General features: G+C 37.7%; 1 protein-coding gene across 17 annotated transcripts in view; it reads right to left on the bottom strand.

The window, feature by feature from the left end:
• BBS9 (Bardet-Biedl syndrome 9) overlaps positions 1-19,282 on the bottom strand; it is a 288,845-nt gene that overhangs the window by 249,395 nt on the left and 20,168 nt on the right. For 16 of the 17 annotated variants that reach the window (XR_011149049.1, XM_069007583.1, XM_069007584.1 and 13 more), the window contains 4 exons: positions 8,284-8,458; positions 4,650-4,734; positions 1,834-2,017; positions 415-544 (listed from right to left, as the gene is read on the bottom strand). Coding sequence is in view for 16 of the 17 variants with exons in the window: in XM_069007583.1 (XP_068863684.1) it covers positions 415-544; positions 1,834-2,017; positions 4,650-4,734; positions 8,284-8,458 (574 nt within the window). In the remaining variant the exon portion in view is untranslated. The remainder of the gene's footprint in view (positions 1-414; positions 545-1,833; positions 2,018-4,649; positions 4,735-8,283; positions 8,459-19,282) is intronic. The other variant, XM_069007577.1, reaches the window with a different exon arrangement.

The following is a 19,282-nucleotide window of genomic DNA, read 5'->3' as shown; positions in this document are numbered from 1 at the left end:
CGTTCCAACAAATAATCTCTGGAATGCATATGCTCTTAAATGCTTAATGAAGAACAGATTTTCAGTGAGATTCCCTATTTTCCTGTCTCAGGGAAGGACCTTGCCAGATTGCACAACCACACTTTTCATTCTTTTGCAAAAGGAGCTACTGGACTGGAGCTATGAGACTCCAGGTTCAAACCTCACTCAAGAAAAACACAAAACCTAAAGCACAATAGAGCAATTCTAGTATTGTTCTAGTACACTCATTAATGAAATGAACATTTTACAAAACAAAGGAACAACACTTAGAATTTTCCTTTTAAAAGTTACCTTATTTGTTACATACCTCAGAATTATTTGTTAGGATCTAGAAGCAAATTACACAACCAGAGATTAATCTAAGTAAATAGTAAACTTTAACAAGTTACTTACTGAAAATTCGCTACTTTTACTGAGACAGGAATGCAGGGAAGTTGAGTGGCCCATTTCAATGTAACATCTTGATAAACATTCAATATTTTACTGTGGTTTGCAATTAAAGTGTTTATTGTTCCTTCTTGCACTGTTCAAAGATAAAAAAAAAAATTTAGGATGAAAGATTTTTTCAAAAGCCAGTACTCTTCTTTGAGGCTTATATAGTTATGTTTTCTTTTATTTTTAAGCCATTAGTTGATATAAATTAATTTAATATAAAGTATCAAAAGTTATGAAAGTTACATTGACACTAACCAAGGACATATGTAATTAATTATGGATACCAATTTCAATTGCATATTACACAATACATGCCACGACTTTCCAAGGTTCTGGCCAGCCATGTTTGGTAATTTAAAACATGACAAGCAAAAACTCATAATGGCCATGTTGTCATGCCAAGATACATATGACAAAATACACATTGATTAATATATCTGCTACTTACATTATTCATTAATTCATTAACTTGTCAATATCAACTAAATGTGTATGCATTTATAGGGTTTATTTACAGTATAATTCAAATCAGAAAGTATAATATGTGAAAATTGATAAGATCAAATTTATAAAGACTAAAATGGTATTTTAATTTCAAAAGGAGACATAGTGTCAAAATTTTATGAGATATTTTTTTAAACATTAAAAGAGAATAGGTATTAAGAGTCTGTATTTATAACCAAGTATCTAACCAAGTTGTTTCCACCAATGTAGTAACAATAAACTTTGATTTTTTTTTAAGAATCTGTAAATATCAGAAGGTCATAAATCAAAAGGTTCTCAAATAGAAGGTCCTCAAACACTAGTTTATTCTTCCAAAGACTGTCATTCTTCTGTGTTTGTTGCTTTGATAGCCTGGGCACTAGACAAGTACCTCAATTTGGTGATAAGAAAATATTTAGATTCGAAAAATTATGACACTTCACAAAACGTAATATTTGAAATAAACCTGCCTGGTTCAAAAAGAGAGCTCCAATTTCACATCCTTTAAACAAATCATAGAAATACAGAATCATAGAATGGCTCGGGTTAGAACAGACCTTAAAGACCATCTAGACCCAACCCCCATTACCAAGGGCACGGACACCTCCCATTAGACCAGGTCACTCAAGGCCTTATCCAACCTGGCTTTCAACACTGCCAGGGCTGGGGCAACCTGTTCCAGTGTCTCACCACCCTCACAGTAAAGAATTTCTTCCTAATATCTAACCTAAATGCCATGGGCAGGGACATCTTCCACTAGACCAGGCTGCACAATGCCTCACCTGCTTATTTGGAAAAGTATATTTATTTAGTGGGGGAAAAAAAAATAAACAAACAACTGTTAGTTCTAAAAGCAACCAAGATAAGGTTAAGATGAATCTTCCTTTTACAAACCTGAACAGTAAGGAATGAAGCAACTCGGACTGTAATCAAGTTTTTTCATGAATCTTATTTGCCCATTATCCTTAAGGCAAAAGAAGTTTCTCTCACCAAGCACAAAAACAGAAGAAACTCCCTGATTAAACGAGACAACGCATATATCCAGTGCTTGCTCTCCGATGTTTAAGACCCAATCCACCTTCAAAAGAAAAAACATGCTCCAGAAATCAATTGACAGCTAAAGACACATTAAAGACAAAACTCTGAGAAGGCTCAGAACTAATCAAATTACATATCATTAACACAGATAGAATTTTCTGGATGAGAATTATCCTCTTATTCTGAGGGCAGTTTGTAACTTTCCTTAATGTGACTCAAGCAGCAAAAATGTCTTCTTTTTAAAATAGTCATGAATTGTTGGCTATGCAGTTCAGCTAAGTACATTTAGAATTTAAAACACACATACCATTCAAAACGAAAATGCTTTATACTTTAACTAATGAATCCAAGAACAGAGTATTAGAATGATTTTCATCTGCCTCTGTATGTATCCTTGGTTATTAAGGACAAGGATAGGGAGCAAAAGGTAACAACTTACTCTACCAATATATACAAATGGAACACTAGAAAAACGTTTTAGGTGTGTAAGCCAATATTAATGCTTGCAGTTACTCATGTACACCCTTTAATCTGGAGAATACTCATGTATGTCATAGTTTGTTTACTTCTCCAACTACATACATTGATATAATAAACAACTACTTACAAATCCTACCTCACCTCTCTTTAAACAATACTACTGCTTATTGATACATTTCATTGGGTTGTTTCTTCAGCTGCTCTGAGAAATTTCAACTAAATACACATGCAAAAAATGCTTTTGACTTCTGCCAAGCTGGTTAAACAGAAATTTAGAATTTCTGAAGTAAAAATATATCAAAGTTAACTGTCAGCACTTCCTATAGGAACGGTATCAATCATTTCACTTAAAGAGCATAGGATGGGTCAGCAAATACCCTGGCATATCTGATGTATGAAACTGGAAGTGCCATCTTAAAAGTTAAAGGGAAAAATCCAGCTTATTAAGTTTGTTTCCATGTATGCTTCACATTTTAGATTTGAAAAAACGGTTTCATTTGCAGTATATCTGATGAAGTCTCCAGATTTGTTATTTATAAATTGCCTTCTCCTACTTCTACGCGGAGGATTCAGCCTATGTGTATTTGAAAAATTCTTCAATTAGCCAGCTTGAAGGAAGATGCTCTCCCAATACTTTACTGCTGTACCAGAAATATGCTGAATCTAGCATTTTATATATGCAGTACATTTAGCAGACAAGCAACTCTACTGCAGGACCACAAAGAATTAAGTTCTCTTCCTCTTAAGAGGAGGCAGCTCAAATATTAAACAAATTAGTGACAGAGACCTCCAGAAGACTATTGAATCCATAGGTTTTTGATAAAAAGAGTTCAGGACACTGACTATTTATGGAAACATTTCACTGTGAATTTTTCTCTGAGTACAAAGGTGTTGGGGTTTTACTTTAGTCCTAGTTTTTTTTCTGTTAAAGGAATTTTTTCCCATAGCATGTTGCTAGGAGATAAATGGCCATACTTGAGAGGAGATAGCCATACTTAAGAAAGACAAAAGGGCCCGTCCAGGCTTTTGTTTTCACCTGGCGGGCAGTTCAGTTCGCTCTCAGCGTCTGGAGAGAGAAGCCGCGGAGAGAAGAGCTGCTGGTTCCCGTTTTCGGCGTCTTTCCTTTCCGCTGGAAACAACACCGGGATCCCAAGGCTGCTTTCCCTGCCCTGCTAGAGGCTGGGGCTGGGGCCGCCCTGCACCGCTGCTGTTTCGAGCCTTCGCTACGCTGTAGCCGTGCTCACCCTGCCTGCCTGGAGCCCCGGGGGGTTCCCCTTTTGGATACATCTCGTCTGCCACCCGGGATTTGTGTTTGTGCCTGCAGCTCCGGCCTGCCAGTCCAGCCTGCGGTTCCGGGAGTCCAGGACCGGCTGACCAGCCGGGATTTGTGAAGTTTTTTTTGTTCCATCCTTCCCCGGGATCCCAGGGCACCAAAGCAGCCGCGGGAGAACCATCGCACCTGCCCTGCTCACCGGGAGCCGCCAGCGATCCCTGTCGGCTGCGAGCGGAACTGCACCCGAGGGGAAATAGCCTGACAGCTGAGAAGGCTGGGACTGGGTTTGTGTTTGCTGTTACTGCCATAGTTGTTGTTGTTTTGTTCGACTGGTTATATATCTACCTATCTATCTATCTATCTATATATATAGTAAAGAACTGTTATTCCTATTTCCCACATCTTTGCCTAAAGACCCTTGATTCCAAAATCATAACTCAGAGGGAAAGGGGTTACATCTGCCACTCCAAGGGAGGCTTCTGCCTTCCTTAGCAGACACCTGTCTTTTCAAACCGAGACAAAAGGATTCCCCAAGGAGAATGAGATTAACTTTCTACAATATAAAGTCACAATTAGACTTCATTTAAAAATATAAGCAATAATTCAGGTGTACCTATTTATCTGTTTTACTACAGTGTAGGTTCTGTATTACAAAGATTGCCTTGGAAATAGTTATCTCCAGTGCAGTTCTCTCTTTTTCTTTTCTCATTAGAACAACAGCAAGTTTTAAGGCCCAGCCTCAAACAACTGAGGCCCAAAGAAACCTTAATAGAAATCCACTGGAGTCATTCCATTGCCTTTAGCAGCAACTGGATCAGGTCCTTTGTCAGCAGACAATGTTTCCATTCCTAACTTAGCATCGGTCATTTCAATATTTGTGCAGTGTTCATACAGGGTACGTAACATAAACAGGTTTTACCGCAAGTCTTTTTCCAGAACTGAGTTTTTGCTGTTCTGTGTTTTGTCTTTCATCAGCATCTGTTGCAAATGCCAGCACTTGGTATCTATTACAGGCAGTTTAAAAAAAAAAAAAAAAAAAGATATCTTTGTAGTTAATACCTTTACATTAAGTAAGAAATAAAATACAATTATCATAAGTATACATACATAGTAAAATCACAGTCTAAAAGGATGGTTAGAAAGCCTGCTGCAACATATCTAGCATCAGCAAAGATGTTAAGACTAATATTAGAGTAGGATAGCAGCTAAGTATAAAGGTAGAAATTAAAACAAACATTTCTATTCAGATTTCATGCAGAATTAAAATAAATTCAATAGTCTGAATATTAGAAAACAGAAATACAGACCACAAAGAAGAAACCAATTATCAAATTGTGAAATTGGAATTCTAATAAAAAATGACTTTTTTTGCTCCTATTAAGATTTTAAAAAACTTCCTAAACTACTCAGAAAGTCTGCTCTATCTAATATTTTAACTTGCAAGCACCTCCATTAAGTAAACTAAGTGGTTGCAATCTAAGAAACTTCAGTAAACTGAAATCATCAGGTGGCACATTTAGCAGAAGTTGGAAGGTTTGTGGGAGGTTTATTATTTTAACTGCCAACAAACCATACTAAGAAAAATTGGCAATGAAGACACTTGAACAAAAGATAGCAACTGGCATGCAAGCTCTGCACATCTATCTGTCCTCTTCACACCTATGCAATCCTCAGTGGTCAAAGTGTGTCCTCATTGATTCTTCTGTAACTGTTTCCTGAATTTGTGCTGGTATTGTAACTCATTGATCTACCCCATTTCCTGTGTATGCACATAGATAATCTGTGAAATACAGAAGTTTTCTACGTAAGTGAAATAAACAATAGAATGAGACCCAACATAAACTTATCCAAAAGACAGCATTTATTTCTTGAAATCACAGAGTGCCATCAGCTCCTAAGCTTAAACCACCACAGTTCTGAATGTTTCAATTCAATCTAAACTAACAGGACATATTTTTCTTCACTGTCAAAATTAGAGATTTAAAATGATAACAACAATATTCCTCACATTTCATGCATGTATTGTGGTGTAGCAAAATGATACAGCATATTGGCCATATAGTAAAACACAGGAAGTTCCACCTCAACATGAGGTGCTACTGAAGGATTTTAGTTTCTAAAATTGTTTTACTTCCAGAAGTAAACTATGTACTTGGAGGCAGAAATTTAATTGCTTAAGGTGAATGCTCTGACCTAGTTAATAATACTAAGAGAGCTGCTTTTAGTACAATTAGGATGTCTTTAACTATCCTCTGTATGAATAAGTTTACTTCCCTTTTTCAGTTTAACACATTAATAAGAGAAGTTGCAGATTTACAGAATCATAGAATCACCAAATAAGTCAAGTTGGAAGGGACCCAGAAGGAACCTGACCTAGCAAAATTTTCTCTTTCCATGGTATTTTACTGATAGTCTTGGAAAGCACCTTGACATTTTATTAACTAATCAGAGACTTAATATGGAGGTTCCAAATCAAGTTCACATCAAACAGCAGTACATAGTGATATTTAAGTACCAGCTACCTGCAGAGTCTTGCATGAAAAAAACCTCAAGCCACAAAGGACCAACACAAACTTTCAATTAAGTTATCACATCAAGCATATAAGAGGCATTTTGCTTTTAGATCTTGAAAGAATTCAGGATCAACACAATAAAAATTACTTTCAAATGAAGCCATTGATCTGTAAGAGCTATAAGAAGATGGATAATTTGAATTTTGGCAACTTGTTCTGCTAAAAACACTAAACAGAATTGTTGCAAATTTTATTCAATACCATAAAAATAACCTCTTCTCTCCCTAGCATTTCCTTCACTTTAAAAGAATTACTTAACTCTGTTCTCATAATTCATGTATCCTCATAATTCAGACACACACTAGAGATTAGTTCCATTAGTGTCTTAACATTTGACACTAAAGACCAATAACCAAGTGAAAAATTCCTTTAAAATTATGTCTTCCCACAGCATGAATAGCACACTTTTGAATTAGTAACAGACTGATGAAAAATTTTAGTCATATTTGTTGCAAAGGTCAAGAATCTGAACATAAGGAAAACATATGAGATGTTCATTTTAAAGGAAAAAATGTTTCTTTATTCCTTGACAACATTAATAAATTCTATTATAATTTTATTCTTATATTATATTAGAATTTTTATTCTAATTTCTTAGGAAAACTACAAATTTTCCATTAAATTACTTTTACTTGCAACATATATTTCTTGTCCTGCATTAAGCAAACAATACACGATATCTATAATCTGATCAAGCTTAAGCAGCAAAACAAAGAGTATTGCCTGAGAACTACAGGTGACAGAAGAGGGTAGTGTGACAAAGCATTGTGTTCAACTAACATTCCCTGGATTAGATTCCCAGGGCATTATTTATAAAAAGGGGCATTCTTATTTTCTTTAATATATATTATTACCTCTGAAAAAAAATCATGAAGGTACTTGTTCACCCCATTACTTCAGCATCATGAGATTCCTCTGAATGGCAACCGTATCTTTCCTTTCTATATTAGCCACTTCCAAAACCTTGACATTGTCCTTGAATTTCAGGACATGCATTCTGTCCTACTGTCCAGGATGAAGATGTTAAGGAAATACTGGCTCCAGTATCATCGTCCCTTATCTTTGGCTGCTAGTTAGAACTGTGAACAACTACTGCTCTGTAAGCCTAATAGCTCTGCCACTTTTTTATCCATTTTAATGGGTGTGGATTTTTGTCATCACAGGGAGTAGCTCTGCCCCAAACACCACGCCACCCCAATTTACTGCTAAGCCTAGAGATTCAATAACCCTAACACTATTCCTCTGTGAGAACAAGGGTCTGCAATAGGGAAATGCCTTGTTTGAGGAAGGCTTCACAGCAGACATCCACCGCAATGTCCCACTGTTCAAGCATCCACCTGATTCTAAACAGATGGATACTTGATAAACTCTCAACATGATGGTTGCATCAGAGAGCCCCATGGATTCAAGCCGCTCCTCCACAGTAAATACAAATGCCCCCTTGTCTGTCTTTCAAAATCTCTCTCATTCTCTTTCTTATTCTCTATTAAATTTTTGTCTGGTTGGCCTTATGATACATAGTCCCTGTGCTTGGAGGAAGTGCAAATGTCTTGCACAGTCTTTACTTTCCATATTGTTCTATTTTTCTAAATGTTGAACCCATAAACTTAATATGGTGACAAACTAAAATAGCTCACAACAGTTTCATCCATGTTCCAACACTGAAAGCACAGGCTAGACTGAACTGAAGAAGGGAAAAACCTGACACTTGGGAGCAACATAGCCTTGATAAGCTAGCAGACTTAATACCTTTATAAAAATAAAACAGGACCATAAAGTCCTCAGGACTCACAGCACACTTTGTTCTATGACTGTACCAAGACAGTAATCACTCAGCAACACACAACATCTTTCCTGCAACTACCTCCTTTTGCATACTCCAGTAAAGGCATTAAAAATTAAACAAGATTACTTTCAATGTGTTTACCTAGTAAATGATACCACCAAAGTATACTATAATTACTAAACATAAACACATACTTGTAACTCTCAACCTGTTGACAAGAAGACACTGTAATGAAAGAGTCTGTGCGTGAGCTGTAAGCCAAGGGACCGGGCAGAAGAAAACCAGGTAAAAACCGGCCAAAAGCGTAACTTTCTTGTTCAAACAGCATGAGCATCCCATCCATGGACTGTATGCAGATCAAATCTCGACCTAAGGGAAGCAACAAAAAGACATACAAAGGAAACAAAGCAATGTTACTTGTGTCATTTTAATCCTAAAACTGTGAGGAAACTAAAATTGGACATATAAGTAATCCTAAAAAAAGTAAATTTTCATTTATGGGAGTGTTTATTATGAGGAAGAACGCTAAATATTCCAACTTCAATAAAAGCTTACTTTCTAAAATAAACAAACTAGATTGGGGGGGGGCAGGAAATAACATTCAGAATACATTAAAAAAAAAAGGCAAGATATTTTGTTTCAAAACAGTATTCCTATGGATATAACTATTACAATTTCAGTTAAAAGAAATGTTTCAATATTCCGAAAACGCCAAATTATTCTGATTCTTAAATGCTTCCATACCTTAAAAGCAGTCATAACATCTGTGGTTTAAAAACAACCAATTCTATTCTTTCAAGTCTACTTAAGCAACATAACAGAAAGTCCTACAAATATGTATTGTTGTGAAAATAATACCATGGTAATGTCTTCCACGTTTTACATTCATATTTTCAGTCTTCAAGGAAAGAAAAAACAAAAAAAGATCCAACTCTGTATTACCAGCAAGTCTAAAAATAATACCAAATACAAAACTCAGCTTGGAGTAAATTACTTCAAGCCTCATGCATTAATCAGCAGCCACAAGACATGACTTAAGAAACGGCTCATCATGCCTCAAGTATACCAATCTAAATTCAAAGCCCCATTGGGAAGATTTCTGAGATCAAAAGATGATTATGCAGTTTGCACTTCATATGCAAGGGTGACAATTCGTGCAAACAATATTTTTCATGCATTCAAAGAGAGCTATACCATTAAGACTAACACTTCCTGAAGCTGATAGATGCATCTCTCCTGAATTCATAGATAAGCCCTTATCTAGCAAAGACTACATGAAATATTTGTAATTCAAAATGTCTACTCACCTCGATTAAAATACTCTGGTTTGCCTCAGGAATGATTCTGTATGCATGAATGACCCAAATAAATTGTCTGTTCACTAAGTTCCACCCTCAATCCTTTAATAAGTTTTCTAACACAGGAAGGTGAAACAAAACAAAAATAGACTAAACCTTCATTCTTACAGTTCCGGAAAAGTAACAAAAGTCAAAGAAATATTCAATATCTGAAAAAGCAACAAATGTACAGTGCAAAACATTGTTCATCTCCACTGTGATTCTTCACAGAAACTTTAACTACTTAGAAATAAATAGCAGTGTAAAAGGCCAGAAAGTATGTCATACTACTTGTCCTTGTGATTGAAATACACAATAAAAACTTAGCTTAGGGTAAAAACAGAAAAAAAAAAAAAAAAAAAAAAAAAAAAGGAAGATAAAGCAGCAGCGTCCTTCCTGCCTCCTTCATCTCTTTTTCATATTTTCCTACTTTCTAAGAATTAAGATGTACAATCCTTTTTTCCAGATTCTGCATATAATTCATAACACGTCATAAACCCTGTTGCAAATAACAACCATGTGATAAGAAGGACATTTGAAAGTGCAATTCATGTTGTTCATTTGGTGGAGGCAAAGTTGAATCTTTCAGTCTCTAGTGAAAAGACAAGAAGAAGACAGACTCTTCTCTGTGGCACCCACTTACAGAACTAAAGTAAACAGTAACAAACTGTATCACATGAAATTCTATCTGAACATAATTTTTTTTTTTTTTACTATGAAGGTCATCAAACACTACAGCCCATTTTCCAGAAAGGCTGTAAACTCTTCTCCCATAGACATACAGAAAATACAACAGAACACAATCCCGAGCAACTTCTAGCTGAACCTGCTCAGGGAGTGGGATTGGACTAGGTCATGTCAAAAGAAAAATCATTCAAATCAGATATTCAAAGAAGTCATTCTGTCTTTTATCTCTGAACTACTCTAAGGCATCTACGGTAGATTTCTGTTCCTCTAAGCTGTGAAATTTCACAGGATTTAGTCCTAGCACATACTCCTGATCAGAAGAGAGTAGGGAAAATTGAGAAGTTTTGTACTGGTATGCTGTCAATGTTAATGATACCCAGCTTCCACTTCCCAACAGTTGCTGACATTATTATCACACTGCTGATGCAGTCTAAAAAGAGTATGAGTGAGCCAGCTGTACAAAATAATGATTAACCAGTAAAAGTTCCCTTAGGAGCTAGTACAAACACTGATATCCAGTAAAAGGTGCTAGCCCACTGGTTGCCACCACACTCTCTTAGGTATGGTTATTTTAAAGCATAGTTATTGGCTACTGCAAATAACTAGTGGCGTTTTTATTTGGCATGCAAGAAAACAGTGCTTCATAATCCAGGTGTCTGTGTGACCACAGTTATTCTATCTCTGTTACCTCAAAATCACATATGTTCACATTCAGCATCAGGCTTACTGCAAACCCTCTCAACACTTTACATAGCTAACTGTTCAGTTCCACTTCTACTTTACACCTTTATCAAGAATGCAACCCTGTAAGTCTTGGTATAGAGAATCTTCAAATCCCCTTCCAAAGTCTCCTGTGCATTCTCCTACCATCAGTAGCATGCTACAGAAGAAATCTGCAGCTGTCTGACAGCCCTATTTCCTGAACTTTAACTTTCAGAGTCTAAATTTCGTGGAACTCCCTGGCACCTGAACCCTGAAGACAAACTGAATAAAGATAGCAGCTTGAAATTTTTATTTTAAAAGGCACAGTAGTAGAATACTGGGGTTTTTTTAAGGCTTCCTGTTTTTCATCTTTTCTTCCACAGAAAGATATAAAGTTGGGGGGGGTGGGGGGGGGAAGAATGAAAAATTAAAACTGTGCATAAAATAATTTAAGTCACAAAAAAAAAAACAAAACAAAACAAAACAACAAAGTTATGTATATTTAAATTTTTACCATGTTGCTATTCCATTTTGAAAAGTTCAAAACATTGCTTGATATAAGATCAAAAGTAAAAGACATTTAATTGCAAAGTGAATGCCCCTACTACCACAGAAATCTTACCTATTTTGTAATAGAATTAAATTTCAGGTACTCCTGTATACTGATGGTAGTGAGAAAACTGTCTCCTAGACAACTGCTGACCACAATCTTTAGGGTTTAAGCTTGTCTAAAATATACAATTAAGTTTTTAATTTCTACAGTTTCATCTCTTCTGATGAAAACTATAGCAGATACAATAGATACAAAGTGATAATCTAGTAGACATATTACAATTCAAATAACAGAAAAAAGTAAAAGTCATTACAAGTGTTGAGGTGTTACTGTTTAAGTAACAAATAGCAATAGCTTCTGTTCTTCTCTATATTATATATATCGATCTTATTCTTACCAATTCCCTAACATCATGAAAGTGATGAATAGAAACACTCCTGCAATATGTATGAAGCTACTACATGTCATGCCAAACATAGAAGCATTCATCTTTAGCATGCACAATCCCCAACCACATGCAAATATCATTGTTAAAATCTCTCCTGTTTTAACAGTAGTGACACAATTGAATATGACATGCCATAATATGACAAGTTCTTTAGAGCACTCCAATGATCCCCAAGCACACTGCAGTACTGAACTGTACTGTCTAGAGAAACAGAGGCACAAGACTGAATCAGCAATCACTCTTTTGGCCTTTAAAAGCATAGCAGCACTTCTTAATATACCCACCACTTTGTTCATCATACTTGTGTTGTTCCTACTCACTAATTTTCAAATTTGGATTTTAACTAGCTTGTACTAGTGGATCAAACACCAGTTATCCAAACAGGTAAAGCATAACTAAAGAAAACTAAATTGTGTATGAACTTTTATTTCCCAGCTTTTTATAGGTCAACTTATTTCCTTCAGCCATTTGTTTTTAACGTGTAGCTAGTGAATGGAGTTTTTATGTTTCACTCTGAGAAATGCAGTCTTCCAAATACTCAACCAGAAACATCCATTTCAAAAAAGCTTATTGCAGCCAGTTGGCCTTGCCAGTGACACATTTATAAAGTGAAAATATAAACCACAGTGTTTTCTGCATATCAGATGGAATCACTTAGTGTACTCTACATAGTTTCAGCAGTTCGTATCTCAAGAGGAATGCCCTTTAGCCAGAAACTGCTACTTTTAAGCACAAGTTTAGCTACTGTTGTTTTGTAGTTTTGTTATTCTAACAGGATAGGAATATATTTACATCACACTTTTAAGCCACAATGTTTTTAGAGCTAATGCAAAGACAAAATGAGAGGCAGGTGGTAGTTCTTTGAAATAAGCTTCTAATTAAAGCTATTTTGGAGCTCAAGGTTTTTTTGCATGTTAATGATTTCCTGTACTCTGAGCTTCCCCTCTGGCACCAAATCATTTTCATAAAGCATACACTATATAATCACAAGGCCTGAGCACCACATGAAATCAGGCAATGAAAACTACACTGGGATAAATTGGAAATCAGAAAAAGCTTCATAAAATTACAGAGTTTAGGAAGATGTCAGCAGAGAAAACTTTAACTGCCTTCAATGGTAATCAAATACCTCACTAAAAAAGCCTCACATGGAAGGAAACATCAATGAAATAAAATTAAAAGATAAACTGGCATTTACAACACACTCAGGAGCCTAAGAGCCCTTTAATGATACATGGGAAATGTTTTCCTAATACGATAAAAAAGTGACCAGTGAAGTGATACACATAAACTATATTCCCACACATGGGAAGACAAGTTCCTGTCCTGACTTGAAACAGGAAAGTATGTTTTCCTTTTCCTTTACCATTGAAATTTGCCCCTGAAAATTCTCGCAGCATAGGGAACACAGACTTCTCCAGCTCAAACCCATTTTGGAAAATTCTACTTGCTGCTGAGTGTAGTTCCTTTAGCAAAGCAGATCTGGGGCAACTGTGAGAAAAGAACTTCAGGAATCAGGTATGATGAATGGAAAAACCATTTGAAAATAACTTGAGCAGTTCTTCAAACAATGTATGCCTAGTAAAAGGCAAGTCTTACGTTACCTCCCTAACCCAGTGCAGGAAGCATGTGTTCATGCTTCAGAAAGAACATTCAGAAAGAACTCTGAATTTGCTAGCTTGGTGGTCTGGTGGCTGCTCCTTGCATAACTACAGAAGGGATCAAAGTTCAGGACTTCAGCTGTGGCCATTCATCCTAGGCCAGAGGATCTGACTGCCAATACCCTAAACACAAGCAAAGAGGAAAAGGAAAATTGCCCTGCATCACTCAGTGCTAATGCAAGTACCCATCCCAAATGATGCACAAAGTGTACGCATGTTCCAGCTGACATTGACTGGGTGCTCTCCTGCTGGAATTGAAAAATCACTCCAAAGGGAAGGAAATAAAAATAGAGTAGTGGACAGGAAGAGAAAAACTTTAAGAGAAACTAAGGAAAGTGTTTTAGGAAAACACTATGTCCTTATTCTACTGATGTTAGCTTATAATAATTAGGATTATTTCCTAATCCATTCTGGATATTAAAGTATTGCAGTAAAATGTATTCCTAAGTCCCAACACAAGAGGTGCTCTCTCTGTAACAGCACTCTCTGTAAGGAGCCTCCCTGGTCAAGTTACAGTAAAGCATGGAGTCAGAGCTGCCACAAGAATAGAAAATAGCCTTGTTTCTCTCATCCATCATACTGTATTCTCTCTACCTAACCTCTTGTAGATTTGTGCCTGCCATAAAACATAAGGAGAATTTTAGATGGAAAGGGAATCTTGAACTACTGAAGTATCTCCAAAGGCAAATCAGCCCTCACTCACACAATTAATCCCTTAGAGATCTGTGATACACTCCTTTGTTCTTGATTCAAGACTTACCACAGAAGATGACATAGTTAAATTATGCGACTTGGGAATGATGCCTTTAAATCTCATATTAACCTGAGGTGATGGAAGGACTCTTAGGAAAAACACTAGTATGCTTCAAAGGAGTAGGATAGATCAGCAGGCAGTATAAAGATCCCAAAGTATCATAGCTGCAACCCAACTAAAATTCCTACTGAAAGAAACATGGTATTTGGCACTGTGTAGACACGACAGGTAAAGCCTCTTCCCCTAAGCAGACTATAGTACTAAAATTTGTTTATTACAACCTCTATATTAAGGAAGTAATTTTTTCCACATTTAAAAGTGGATGTTTCCACCTAGTGCAAGAAATTGTCTCAGGAAAAATGTTCGGGCAGCTGTGAAAGCAGTGTCACTCGAAGTTGCTCTCTTTTTCAATGCAGAAGATTAATTATAGACAGCATAAACAGAGGAGGTCTTGAAAATGGCTGTATGCATAGATGTAGCCTGAATAATAACGATTCATGAAGAGATGGTAAAATTCTTTTCTTTAAATTCTGTTTTTTGCCATAACTTGGTCAGTAACTAGTTTTCAGGCCCTAGCAGCTGCAGAGATCTTCTTCTAAGAACCTTGCATTCATACAGGCATTACAACACTGTATATATACTTTTTCTAAAGCAAGTAGGAGAAATTCTAGTCTGTGAATCTTTCCGCTCTCAACTGAAGTTATACATCTATCATACATTATATAAATATTATAGAACATCTTACTGAACTAGCAAATCTCCCACAAACAAGTACTGTCACCAGTTGCCCTTCCAAATGAGTAGCATTTGACTGAATAGTTCAGGCACGTGGATGTTTTTAGTGAATCATAAATCAACAGCAGACCTTTCACTGAGTTCAGTTGAAGTTGAATACATGCCCTATTTTTCAATATTTTAGGTACTTTCAAAAGTTATCAGTAAGATCTTAAGTCACCACCATAAAATAAATCTGTCAACTTTAAAATTCCATTTAAAACAGACCTGAAAACTTATAACCAAACAGAACTATATGATCCCACTGTTAAAAGCCAGTGAAATTCCCCATCTTTTCTCCTACTTCTCCTCTTATAGTCTCCTTAGACTAAGAAGCTTCATGACTGCTAAGCATTTCCCAAAGCACTTTGATGTATAAAGCTCTGTGTCAGGGAGGATGATGAGTGAGTCAACAGCTTATGGGTTAGGATTAAAGGGCAGACTAGTGACAGTGTTGTGGGTGATTGCTATAGGCTGCCTGAGGAGGAGGAGGAAGCAAACGAGGTCTTATATAGACAGCTGGAAGTACCAGCACAGTCACAGGCCCTGGTTCTCGTGGAGAACTCCAACCACCTTGACATCTGCTGGAGGAACCACACAGTGAGGCAGAAACAACCCAGGAAGTTCTTGGAAAGCATTGATAACTTTCTGACACAGGTGGTGAAGGAGCCAACTAGGAAAAGTGTGCAGCTGGACCTTATACTACCTAACATGGAAGGTATGGTTAGAGATGTGAAGGCTGGGGGCAGCCTTGGCTACAGTGACCATGAGATCATGGAGCTTAGTATCCTGTGAAGAAGCATGTCAATGAGTATCATCACAACCTGGGACTTCAGGAGAGCTAATGTTGGCATCTTCAGTGACCTTCTTGAAGAATCCCATGGGAATGTGCCCTAGAGGGACAAGGGGTCCAAGATAGCTGGTCCAAGCAGCTCTATGGAGAAGGACCTAGGGTGAACAGCAAGATGTCCATGAGCCAGCTGTGTGCCTTTGTGGCCAAAAAGGCCAATAGTATCCTGGGATGCATTAGGAAGAGCATTGCCAGCAGGTTGAGGGAGATGGTCCTGCCCCCCTACTCAGCCCTAGTGAGGCCACATCTGGAGTGCTGTGTCCAGTTCTGGGATCCCCACTACAAGAGAGACTTGGAGCTCCTGCAGCAGGTCCAGGGGAGAGCAACAAGGATGACTAAGGGATGGGGTCATCTCTCTCATGAGGACAGGCTGAGGGAGCTGAGCCTGTTTAGCCTCAGGAGCCCTCATCAATGTATATAAGTAAGTATCTGAAGGGAGAGTGTCAAGAGGATGGACCTAGACTCTTCCCAGTGATTCCAAGCAACAGGATGAGAGGCAATGGGCAGAAACTGATGTACACAGGAATTCCACCTGAACATGAGGAAAAACTTCTTTACTGTGAGGCTGTGGCTTGGCACTGGAGCAGTCTGCTCAGAGGGATTGTGGAGTATCCTTCTCTGGAGAATATTCAAAAGCCATCTGGACACAACCCCAAGTAATACACTCTAGGAACTCTGAGCAGGGTGGGTAGATTAGATGACCTCCAGGGATACCTTCTAACTTACCCCTTCTGTGTGATTATTTACTAATTTTTTGAGCTAAAATATTGTTAAAGATATGTGGTGAAGAATGATCTCCACAATAATTGCAGTCACATCCAAAGAACTCATTGACAATATTTATAGCAAAGTCAGATGGTCAGAAGCTTACAACACAAAAGTGGGGATTTACTGTAGAGTATTAGATGAAAGTCCAATACATCTTCAAGAAGTTTCAAATATACCCTAAAAAATTAGAAATAAACAGCTTGACTTAATTTGCTAAAAAACACCACATAAACACAGCCACTTTTCACATTCAAGTCATTTGTATATATATATCCTAGGCCAGTAACCAACATAGAGAAAAGATTAACTCTTACTTTGTGGTAAAATGAGTCACTGAATTACATCTCCATCAAAAAAACCCACCATCCTACCATTTTCCTTCTTGGCAGTCTCAGAAAAGACATCACAGGTTTAACAAGCAGGAACAATTTGTTATCCTACATTTTAATACTGTTGGAAGCACTGTCTCGGTTTGAGAGACAGGTGTCTGCTAAGGAAGGCAGAAGCCTCCCTTGGAGTGGCAGATATAACCCCTTTCCCTCTGAATTATTATAATTTTGAAATCAAGGGTCTTTAGGCAAAAAATGTGGGAAATAGGAATAACAGTTCTTTACTATATATATATATATACATATATATATATATATATATATATATATATAACTAGTCAAACAAAACAACAACAACTATGGCAGTAACAGCAAACACAAACCCAGTCCCGGCCTTCTCGGCTGTCAGGCTATTTCCCCTCGGGTGCAGTTCCGCTCGCAGCCGGCAGGGATCGCTGGCGGCTCCCGGTGAGCAGGGCAGGTGCGACGGTTCCCCCGCGGCTGCAGGGGGCGCTCCGGAGCGAGCTCGGGAAGCACGCGGCTGCTCTGATGCCCTGGGATCCCGGGGAAGGATGGAACAAAGGAGCTCCACAAACCGGTGGGCAGCTGGTCCCGGGTTCCCGGAAACAGCAGGCTGGACTGGTAGGCTGGAGCGGCAGGCACAAACACAAATCCCGGGTGGCAGACGAGATGTATCCAAAAGGGGAACCCCCCGGGGCTCCAGGCAGGCAGGGTAAGCACGGCTACAGCGTAACGAAGGCTCGAAGCAGCAGCGGAGTAGGGCGGCCGCAGCCCATGCTCCAGCAGGGCAGGGAAAGCAGCTTTGGGATCCCCGGTGTTGTTTCCAGCAGAAAGGAAAGACGCCGAAAACGGGAACCAGCAGCTCCTTTCTCTGCACCTTCTCCCTCCAGACGCTGAGAGCGAACTGAACTGCCCGCCAGGTGAGAACAAAAGCCTGGCCGAGCCCTTTTGTCTTTCTTAAGTATGGCTATCTCCTCTCAAGTATGGCCATTTATCTCCTAGCAACATGCTATGGGAAAAAATTCCTTTAACAGAAGAAAAACTAGGACTAAACTAAAACCCCAACAAGCACACTGTGAACATTCAAATGATGAGGAGTTGGCTGTGAGGGGCTGATCACTGATGGGGGCCAGGCTGGGCATCAGTCAGTGGGTGCTGAGCAACTGTACTGTGCATTATTTGTTTATCTTGGGTTTTATTTATCTCTTTTTTTTTTATTGCCATTATCATTATTATCATACTTTATTTCAAATTTTGAACTGTTCTTGTCTCAACTCACAGGTTTTACCTTTTTCTGATTCTCCTCCCCATTCTACCAGGGTGATGTGGGAGAAAGGGAGTGAGCAGCTGTGTGGTACTTAGGGACTAAGCTACCACAATGAAGTAGTAGAGTGATTTTTGATAGGAATGATTTGCACCAAACATAATAACCCAAAATAAAATTAGTATAGAGCATTGTAGCTTGTACAAGATACATTTCAATCCTCTAGGAAAAACAGCTAACAAGGGTTTGGTCACCCTCCAAATAAATTCCTATAGGTTAGAGACTTTTTTTGTAATTAAGTAATCACTGATGACCACTAGAAAAATAAACAAAATCTACATACACACACTTCTGAAAGACCCTTTGAGAAGACAAAATAGACTAAATAGTTAGAAACTAAAACTGCATTCTTCTGGAGGAAATATGGGTCAGCAAACAAATCTTATAGACAAATGCATTCACATGAAATGCTGGAACATTTAAAGAAGAAAGTACATATGTAAATAATAAAGCTGTACATAAGTTTGAAGTAACAGAAAATTCATCATGCCAAACTATTTATTAGACAGGGTAATAACATATACTGCATTTCTAAACTTTAGAGACAGCATCTCTAAACTGAAATAAAACATCTGATGTGAACTCAGGCAATTGACTCACAGGAAACCAGAGAATGGCAGACAACAGCACTAAGAAGAAGAATCTGGAGATTGGAGTAGGACAATGAATTAAATATGAGTCAACAATATGTCACCAAAAAGACAAAGACAGATTGGGTCATTATTAATATATATGTGCTATTAAAAACATATGAGGTAATTATTGTTCTGCCTTGGCACTCACTGACTCTTGGCAGGAGCACTGCAGAAGCCGTAACCCCACATGTAAGATACAAAACATTTTATACTACCAGTGCACAGTGACTGCACACTTTTGGGTACCATACTTCAACAAGGGAAATTAGAAAATGTATCATATAGAATTTACCAAAGTTTTGAAAAACAAGTCTTTCCCTTACATATACAACTGTGTTACTCATTTCTGC

The sequence above is a fragment of the Aphelocoma coerulescens genome, chromosome 2 (genome assembly GCF_041296385.1).
Source record: "Aphelocoma coerulescens isolate FSJ_1873_10779 chromosome 2, UR_Acoe_1.0, whole genome shotgun sequence".
Classification (NCBI taxonomy): Eukaryota; Metazoa; Chordata; class Aves; order Passeriformes; family Corvidae; genus Aphelocoma; species Aphelocoma coerulescens.
This window is presented reverse-complemented; position numbering and strand designations above follow the sequence as displayed.